Below are 10,462 nucleotides of genomic sequence, written 5' to 3' on the forward strand. Positions count from 1 at the left end.
ACTGAGACCATACATTCTATACCATACAAGGGACTACATACAAAATACTGAGACCATACATTCTATATCATACAAGGACTACATACAAATACTGAGACCATACATTCTATACCATACAAGGGACTACATACAAAATACTGAGACCATACATTCTATACCATACAAGGGACTACATACAAAATACTGAGACCATACATTCTATACCATACAAGGGACTACATACAAAATACTGAGACCATACATTATATACCATACAAGGGACTACATACAAAATACTGAGACCATACATTATATACCATACAAGGGACTATATACAAAATACTGAGACCATACATTCTATACCATACAAGGGACTAAATACAAAATACTGAGACCATACATTCTATACCATACAAGGGACTACATACAAAATACTGAGACCATGCATACTTATGAGACACGCCATTATTACATGCATTTATTTTATTGTCCCTGCTTGGAGTCAAACCAGGAACCTGTGGTATGCTAGTTCTACTCTTAAGCCATGAAACTACAGATATTCTTTCCGAGCGATATATTTTTTGTTTATTTTGTATAACGTCATTTTAACAGCCAGGGTCATTTAAGGACGTGCCTAGTTTTGGAGGTGGAGCAAAGCCGGAACGCCCAGAGAAAAAAACACCGATAATAATCACGCTTGTCGGCCGAAATGGAAACGCTCAAGGGATATTAGTTTTGGATAAATCCGTCGGGCAGGTCACTCATAAGGGAACTGGTTGAGTGACTATACCATGCAGACATTTTTTATATCATATATTGACGCAACAGGGCTTAGGAATTGTACCTGTTACCCCCATTGCATGATCGTTACAGGCGACTAATGTCTTCCGTGACAATGCCTCACTTTTGGCCTTGAGTTGAGCGTTCCTCCCTGTAAGGAAGGCTTTGAGTTTTGTCCCCTGGTGGAGAAATGCTTAGCGCTCAGCATATTTGGAGTTGGATGACTGGTTCGCCCGTTGTCAGTATAATGTGACCGGGTCGGATGTCAGGCTGGGTATTAATGTATCTATTGTCTATAGAAAAATCGCCCTCTATATAGTATACATGAATTCGTATCTGCTTTCGTTATAACAAAAGCTTAAATGATACAAACCAATGACGATTTGTTGTTATATAACTCTTATCCAATCCTGCCTGTTTAGCTCCTGTACTCCTAAACATACCATTTGTTTTGTTACCTTATCAGCTGTGTGCATTTAAAACAAGACAATAAGAAATTCAATCTGATAAACTATTATTTATTAATGAACTAAATTGATCTATGACTAGTGCCTTTACACTTACCCAATTAGGATATCCATAAATTTACATAAATTGCTATATATTAGGCCATAGCGATGTCTGGCAGGATCCTAAGAATTCAGAAACTGACCGCCTGTATTCTCCAATACATATATGGCACATCAGCGCCACCCAGGTAGCACGGGTTGGCCTCATCCCCCCAAAGTAGCTTTTGAGTGGGAGCAATCGTACAACAACCCAGAATAATTTATACCGTAATTTTTTCATTGTCTCCATAACATGTATATAAATTGTATGTATCTATTTCCTGTCCCTAGGGTAAATTATATAACATATAACCTTTCCACAGTGGACAAAAAACTCCCCGGTGGTAATTAACACCAGTGAAGTAGCTAGGGCGCCCCACCCGGTTTCTCGGGAGTGGACTGAAATTCCTGTCCCCCCATGGTAAATCATGGATGAGACCTAACCTAGACCTATCATGTCCCCCCCGGTTTCTCGGGAGTGGACAAAAATTCCTGTCCCCCCATGGTAAATCATGGATGAGACCTAACCTAGAACTGGGTTGAAGTCAACAATGATCGCCTTCGAGTCTGAATCCCCAGGATCCCGCCACATGAGACGGTCTAGACCGACTCACCCACGAAGAAGGCCCTTTCCCCCCTTCCCCATGGTTCCCCTCCCCCCCCCCTGGGCACATGAGATTAGGAGACAAGTGGGAACACTGTTACAGATGGGTGGGACACAAATGTTTCTAAACCCCCTTGAATATCATTGAGGAACACATCATTACCCGAAGCAGATAGATGAACCCCATCTAATCTATATAGCGACAATTCCTTCACCGAAATAGATGGATGACGGATTACACGACCCTGTTCTTTCATGAGGATTGTTTTAACTTTACTATTTATCATCTTTCTTTTTTCTTCTATTTTGACAGGTTTGTTCGCTCCATGCCAATAACACCGCGGCAAAATGTCTGACCACACTATCGTTGTGCGGGGGATTAATGCTCTCAGCTTTAAGATAGTACATTTAATATCAGTTAAAAGCTCTTTGCATGGTACAGACACCAAGTCATTTGATCCCAAATGTAAAACTAGATATTGAGGAGGTGCTGACATCTGTAATAACTGCTCCATCTTGGCGTTAAGCTGCTCCCATTTCATGCCAGAGACTCCATGCCATTGCACACAAACACCTGTACGCTGAAGCCCAAGGGATGGCCCCCCCGGTCTGGCTGAGGCCCGATTTGCAGCCCATCTCACAATGGAAGATCCCACTATCCAAAAGTCTGTGCGATGACCTGAAAAACTTTGCCAAAATTAGATTTTTGGACTTACCCCCCATTATGCTACAGAAATGACAAACGAATGTAAGACCTGAAAGCTCCAGATTTCCATCTACCCCATTGTTTGATAGTGTCCTCAGAGATGCCATGCTTAGCAGCTTCAGTAGCTGCCCCTATCCGAAAACTATGGGAACGATAGTGTCCTGAATTAATATTGCAGAAAGCCAGGGCTTTTCTCAAAACCGATGAGAACTGATATCTAGTCAACACATCCCCATTAAAATGAAGGAACAGTTGTGTTGATGGTAGACTGCCTGACCTCCTGCTAAGGTATGACTTCATGGACAAAATTGGACATATCTGTGTGAGTTTAGACTTTTTAATCAACAAAGTGTGGGAGTCCCTTCTTTGATCTGTTTTTGATTCCCTTATAATTACCTTTAACATACTGTCATCAACAGCTAATGAAATATCTCCTAACTGTAGGGGACGAGAAGTTGATGAATTGCTACTTGGTGCTGTGAACTCACCTACACGTAAAAAACCGAAGAATGCCAATGAAAAAGCAGCTTTGAACAAAACAGCCTCAAAATAAGAGGAGCACACTGAGTCCAGAGAATCTATCAATCTTTTTAGCAAGGGGCTGGTAATAGGGGAACGGATGTCTGGTTTATTCCCTCCCCTGCGGACACCTTCCAATAGCTTTGAAATAATAAAACTTTTAGTTGAATCTTCAACACGTTTAATTTTATGTACATAACTCACTGCACTAATATACGTTCTGATGGTGGATGCGGAACGCTGATTTAAGGATAGATAAGCTATATAGTTGCACAATTGATCAACTGGTACTGGCCACACCCCAGGAAGCTCATACAGACTTAAGTAATGCTCGTACTGCCGGAGCGCATTTTGGTAAGTGGACCGAGTTCCTAGAGCCATAGAGTTCTCCAACAGCCTACCGACTTCCGAATCTAGATCTGCCAGACGTGGGGTGGTATTTGAACTGGACATGGGTCTGCCTCTGGGGCCAGAAGTCTGAATTTGTCCCACTGCAGACGAGAAATTGAGTCAGCAATTTTATTTACACACCCAGGTATATGCTCGGCCTTTAGTAATATGTTAGCTTTTAAACAACTTACCACAAGCTTACGGACTAACACCATAACTAGAGGGTCTTTTGCCGACTGTTTGTTTATTATAGTTACTACAGCTTTGTTGTCAATATGGAATAAGACTTTTTTATTAGCAAGCTCATCACCCCAAATAGCCAGAGCGGCACACACTGGTAGCAATTCCAAAAAGGTTATATTTCTAAGGATAGGGGTGTTACTCCATTCATGTGGCCATGGGCCAAAAGCCCAACTTTTATTAAAATAGATACCAAAACCTTTGTCCTTCCCACCCGCACTGTCTGTAAACAATTCCAATGTTTCATTTGTTGTCCAAAGTCGGTCAGGCATTACTGTCACCCCATTATACCCATCGAGGAAATCAAGCCAGGAATGTAGATCTGCTCTCATGTTACAGGTAACCCTGATCTTGTGTTTAGGTTGCTTAATTCCTCTGGTAGCATCAATAAGCCTTCTACAAAATGCTCGGCCTGGCCTAACAACACGGCATGCAAAATGAAGTGAGCCAATCAACGACTGGAGTTTTTCGAGTGTAATCTTTTTAAGTGATAAAATGCCTAAGATCTTTTCTTTCAGATCTAATAGTTTATCCAAAGGAAGCCTAATTATCATATCGTTTGTATCAAATTCTACCCCCAGGAATGTCAGGACATTACATGGACCCACTGTTTTATTGTCAGCGAGAGGAACTCCAAGCAACTTACAAATTTTTTGAAATGCCATCATATACTCAATACACTGAGATGTATCCTTCTCCCCCCCAAATAAAAAATCATCAAGGTAGTGTAACAAGGATGCTGATGGCTGTCCTATATCCTGTTTAGTTGCCCACTCAAGGAAAGTAGAAAATTTCTCAAATAGAGCACAGCTAACACTGGCCCCCATGGGAAGGCATTTATCAAAATAAATTAGATTGTCCACCTGAAAACCTAACTGATCAAAATCGCCTGGGTAAACTGGTAGTAGTCTGAAGGCGGATTTTATGTCCATTTTGCCCAAAAGTGCACCCCTACCCAAGGTTTGTACCAAATCCACTGCATCGTCTACACTGGAGTATTTGACTGAACAAGAACTGTCATCGATGAAATCGTTCACAGATTCACCAGCTGGGTATGAGAGATGATGAATCATTCTAAGATCCCCATCTTTTTTAGGGACCAAACCAAGGGGCGAAATGCGTAGAGTTGGTAATGGTGGATTAATGAATGGGCCACATATCCTCCCTGCTAATAGCTCCTTTTGTATTTTTGCTCTGACTGTTTCTAAATCGCTGTTAACACTTTTTAAATTCTTAGCACAGGTTGGCGCACGTGGACCACTATATTGTAAAGGAAATCCATACTGAAAACCATTTAAAAGTTCCTTTGCTACATTATGATATGGGTAAGATAACAATAGCCTTGTCAAATGAGTCAGATTGACTGGGGACATCCCTAAAGAATACAATGAACCCGTGTTCTGCCTATGAAGATGCGTTTCCCCTGGGTTTCTGTCTACACTGCGTTTGTGGATGTTGTCCCCCACATGCTGAACAGGCATGTCTGTATCGACATCTAGGCCCGAAAGCACACTGTCCTTTGTTGTACCCCCAGCATTCTGCTCCATGGGCTCGAAAATTGTCCGTTTGTTTTTTGTCGCCCTCGTGACCCCCCGAAATATTGCCTGCATGTGTGGTACGCCCTGGAGACATGTTACTGTCGTTACCAGCCCTCGGCTGGCCAGCAAGGGCATTCGCTCTTTGCGACGTTACGTAAAGGAGCCATAGCTCGCTATCTATTACCCCCCAGGAAGAACCTGGATATCGAACTTTTTTAATCCGGTACTGTTCATCGTACCTGACCCATGAGGAACCAGACCTGTTTGCTGCCAGCCTTATATCCCTCATATACTTTAATAACTCCTGTGCTTTTCCGGGTTGTTTTTCAAGCAATATACTCGTGAAAACCATGAAAGCACTGGTCCAAACATTGATATTATAAATTGGTCTCGACTCCAGGTGTTTTTGAACGACCAGTTTTCCACCCTTCATCACTATTTCGCCCCCCGCCTGGTCCATTTCCCTGGTAAGATCCCTTGCCGATTTCAAAAGCACACCTAGACCGATAAACTCCCCAGCCCAAATTTTTTCTCTAAGTTTTAGAGGAACGTGGTCCCCGATGGCGTCAAACACACTAACAACCGGCACCGGGCCCGACACACAATCTGGACCGGTTACCCACTCGACAGGTAGCTCATCGGCTGACCCCCCACATCTTGACGTGTTACCTGAGGATCCAGTTGGCATGTCCACGATGTTAGCCATCTCATTCCTCGGCTCCTCTAAAACATGTGGTTCGGAATTGGCCTCCGTGCCATTTTCCTCTGCAAACCTTGCTGGGGCCCGCCTCGGGCGTTTGCCAGGTTGTCGAGCCTGTCCTGGTCTTTTCTGAGTCTTTCCCATGGCTTGATGGCTTACGATTGTATGAGATTGACGAATGGATTCAAAAAATGTTGTCGTTCCTGTTGAAATGGCTGCAGGCTAGCTACACAATGTGGTTAACTAGGTCATAGGGATGTTTGAGATGCTCCCAAAATCTAGGTCCTGAAGCTGCTTGATTAATATTAAAGGAAACAACCCCATTGATTAGATCTTAAGGGAACTTGCCCCACTAATCTGGTACAGCCAATAGGCTGTCCCAGAACATGCTTGTTTTAAAAAACATTTATCCTATATGAATTGATAAATGCAAATAACTGGGCTTGATAGCCCTCGACTGAGCAGACGACAATAGCTAACTATAGTGTAGGAGAGGCGGAAAGGGGAGATATTTTCTTTTCTGAAGGATTTCGCAGTCAATATCATATCATTTGAAACTTCAACTATCCATGTGATTATTCCTTCTATTCCTAGTAGTCCAGGTACTGACTTAATATGAGACCTACACCTATACTGACTAAATGTAACACATACTAATTGTATGAAATATATTGGCTAATAATGCAATCTACACCACACATTTACTGACTTATTGCGTAACCCATAGGTCACTCATACCTTTTTCACGTCCGATCAGTTTTGGTTTATTTTGTTTAACGTCCAATTAACAGTCAAAGTCATTAAAGAACATGCCAGGTTTGGAGGTGGAAGAAAGGCGGATAACCCGGAAAAAATCGTCGGATTACGGTCAGTACCAGGCACTCGAACTCCTGACCCAGAGGTGCGAAGCTAGCGATTAAGTGTCGGGACACCTTTCCTGTGGGAAGGTCTGTTCAACAAAGAAACCAAGGCAAAAAAAAAACCTGATATCTACCTTGTATTTAAGTCGCGTTACCGTAACACGACGTTTTGGGATGATCATTGCGACAAGGCGATGTTTTCATGACTGCATGCATAGATAATTTGTTTATACATTATGCATCAAAGCACAGTTGTAGAAAGTTCAAGTAAAGTTGAATTGAATTTAATATAAATGATGCCTTCAACTGTACCGGTGGTCATAACCTAGCAGGATGTGTTCTAGAGGTAAGGTAACAGTTGGCATTATAATGGTTATCATTATACTCAGATAGGGGCCAGAGTTCAGTACAGCTTAAATATTAGGGAGCTCTGTTCGTGTGACAACACAGGCAAGCCAGGAAAATCACACTGGGCCTCGTTTGGAGACATAAGTTTGACCACTGTTTAGCAGCCATAATATATAAGGCAAAAATCTGGAGACAGCGTTGGTGTTGCAAACCTATCGATTTAAAAATACATTAATTTACAAATTTCATTGAAGATCAGACAGAGTGTACAAATGTAAAATCAAAATTTGAACATTTGAAAATAAGATTAATGTGTCTATCTGCGTTCAGAACGCTATATTTCATTATATTCAATAACATTTCTTAGCATACATATGGTAACATTCACCAAACATGTGAAAGCAAACAATTTCCTTAAATAATACTTTTAGTATTGATTCATTTCTGCATCTTACCAACTGTCATGCAGCGAGGAACATTTCAAAAGTGAATTTTGTACTCTATACGTATATAATCCGGACCAGTTCTTTTGGTGAATGTTTTATAATTTATTTTAAGATAACATGTAAGAAATATATAAATCAGATTCACCCTGGTTTCCGGTTGTAAGTAGTCCTTTAAAGGAATGGCACTAAAGGGAGGATGGTGGACTAGATCAGAAAACAGAAAAAAAAGTTTCTATGCCCAAATTCACAACATGTTTAAATGAGTAATTTAAATATGTAAATGAAATAGTATCTCCAATTTTCACTATTTGCTCCTTCACTACATGTACGTTTAACAGTAGATGGTATAGGCGCTTATTCTACTATCAGATTATTTTTTTCTACAAGTGTCATGCAATTTATCACGAAATACGCACATACATATTTGAAAAAAAATGTTTTCGTTGTGTATAATTATTATAATAGAATGAGTTCATTTCTAATTTTATGTTGTATTGTGTTTCGGCATATTATCATAACATATCTTATATAACTACACTAGCAAGAAATCCACTAGCCTCACACATACTGTACAGCCTGTGCACTGGTGCAATTTGATGCTTTTTGGTTATGTCGGCACATTACGAATAACTGAACAACATTTATATATCTTAATAAATCAAATGCAGTAAGAATGTTAATGAGGACGGACGGGCCAATGGCGATTTATCAGACATTCTTGTACATCTGAAATTTCATGTAAACAAGCGAGCTATTTTTTTAATCCGTAGTTAGGTACAAGAATGATTAGAATACTTTACACCGTGTTTCCGTATTAATAGTAAGCTATAATGTCATCCAGTGAACAACACAACTAGGAATCATATACCGTCATATATAAAGTTATATTCATATTATCAACAAAAGATTGTGTGATTTCGAGGATTCAGAAAAACAAAACCACGCACTAGGTTTACAGTTCATGCCATTTACAAATTATCGATAATTTAGATTGTCATTACTTATGTATACTGGCCACCAGACCCTAAGTTCCTTTTGTTAAAAATTGCCAAGCTAAGTTCTAATACTAGATAAGCTGCCTCTAGTTTCAAACTAAGCCTAGAATCAGACATATCCTAGGGACCAAATCATAAAGCTCAATTTTATTTATAATTTTAACATTCTAGAGACAGGGTACCAGTTTATTACTTATGGGAAATAAACACTTTTGAAACGTCACCAAATCTAACTTGTGTTCGCGTATGATTCCGTATACGTGGTACAATGTACGTCTACCTAAAAATCGGAAACATTCACTTAAATACATTTTATGATTTGCGGATCTGAGCATGAATACACAAATTACCAATGTTTAACGTTAACTCTATGAAATGCTATTTTTAACCTTATGTGTGAGTGAGATGCATTAATGTTATCAGTGTCTTTTTTTAGTGTTGTGTGGTCGCGGTGGCCGAGTGGTTAAGGTGTCCCGAAACTTTAACGCTAGCCTTCCACCACTGGGTTGCGGGTTCGAAACCTACGTGCGCCAGTTGCCAGGTACTGACCGTAGGCCGGTGGTTTTCTCCGGGTACTCAGGCTTTCCTCCACCTCAAAACCTGGCACGTCCTTAAATGACTCTGGCTGTTAATAGGACGTTAAACAAAACAAACCAATCAAGCCAAACCTCAATTACTAAATTATACATCGAAAAACAATACAAATCAAATAAAATGTTATGACGCAATTCTCTATTGTTCGAAAATAAGACATTTTTTCACACTGCACGTAATGCATCATATTTATGTACATTTTCATAAAAAATACTATTATGCAATGAAAAAATATAGAGAACACAGACATTGTGGCAAAACTGTAGTTTTAACTCAAAGGTCGACAGGAGAAGGACATCAAACACTATTCTTTTTTGTATCACCTCGGATGCTGTCATCATCCAGAAATCATGACATAACAGATACTAAAAATCGAGGATAAATATCGTTCGTACTTATACATTATCACAAGGCCTACTTAGCGACATATATCCGCAACTTACTTTCCGATTTCAGCCGCCTGGCAGCTTCCAGTTCCCATGTTTGTTTACAACACTGGGAACCAGTACTACAAAGTTTCAATTCGACCATGCTCAAGTAACTACTTTTTTCATTTTTGTATCATTTTAATTGATTCATAAAATGGTACATTGAATTTTTCCATTTTCAAACATTTTCTTTAATTGAAACATGTAAGAACATATGTTTTACAATGTATAGGCAATGTTGTTGTTAAACGAAATATGTTTTAATGTATTTATAATCAATGATTAGCTAGTATATATTATATATGAAATTAAAAAATTTGAAGAGAAGCATTATTATGGCTTTTTCATTAATCAGGATAATATGTCCATCCACGAAATACACACCTTGACCAATTGTATCTCCGATAGCTATTTCATCCAAACTTGACCATAACAACAGCTGTGTACAGTGACCTCCCAGCTGACCTTGAACTGTGTTGGCCTTGTACCCTACATAACGCAATTAATATCGCGTAATCTATTTACGACCAACGCCTGGTTAGCTTACTTTTACAGAAAATTCTATAAAAAAAATGTAGGAATAAATTCTGATTACGAAAGTATTATTATAAGTGCGTTTTATATGACGAACCGTTACAGCAAAACGTTTATTTCATTAGACTGCATCGACCCCTGATTACTTTTCAGGCTCAATGTGCCGTTAATAATAAGATAACGAATTTCTGATATTCGTATTTATTCCATTTCATATTGTATACCACAACTCGTTTTCACAATTATACATGAT

The 10,462-nt window shown here is 39.6% G+C and overlaps 2 protein-coding genes across 2 annotated transcripts; both read right to left on the reverse strand.

The window, feature by feature from the left end:
• Positions 1-3,549: 3,549 nt before the first annotated feature.
• On the reverse strand, positions 3,550-4,839 carry LOC117343303. The gene has a single exon (XM_033905646.1). The coding sequence runs from the start codon at positions 4,837-4,839 to the stop codon at positions 3,550-3,552; it is 1,290 nt and encodes a 429-aa protein (XP_033761537.1).
• Positions 4,840-5,055: 216 nt separating this feature from the next.
• LOC117344125 lies at positions 5,056-6,430 on the reverse strand. The gene has a single exon (XM_033906772.1). The coding sequence runs from the start codon at positions 6,146-6,148 to the stop codon at positions 5,171-5,173; it is 978 nt and encodes a 325-aa protein (XP_033762663.1). The 5' UTR covers positions 6,149-6,430; the 3' UTR covers positions 5,056-5,170.
• Between the last annotated feature and the right edge of the window lie 4,032 nt (positions 6,431-10,462).

The sequence above is a fragment of the Pecten maximus genome, chromosome 15 (genome assembly GCF_902652985.1).
Source record: "Pecten maximus chromosome 15, xPecMax1.1, whole genome shotgun sequence".
Taxonomy (NCBI): Eukaryota; Metazoa; Mollusca; class Bivalvia; order Pectinida; family Pectinidae; genus Pecten; species Pecten maximus.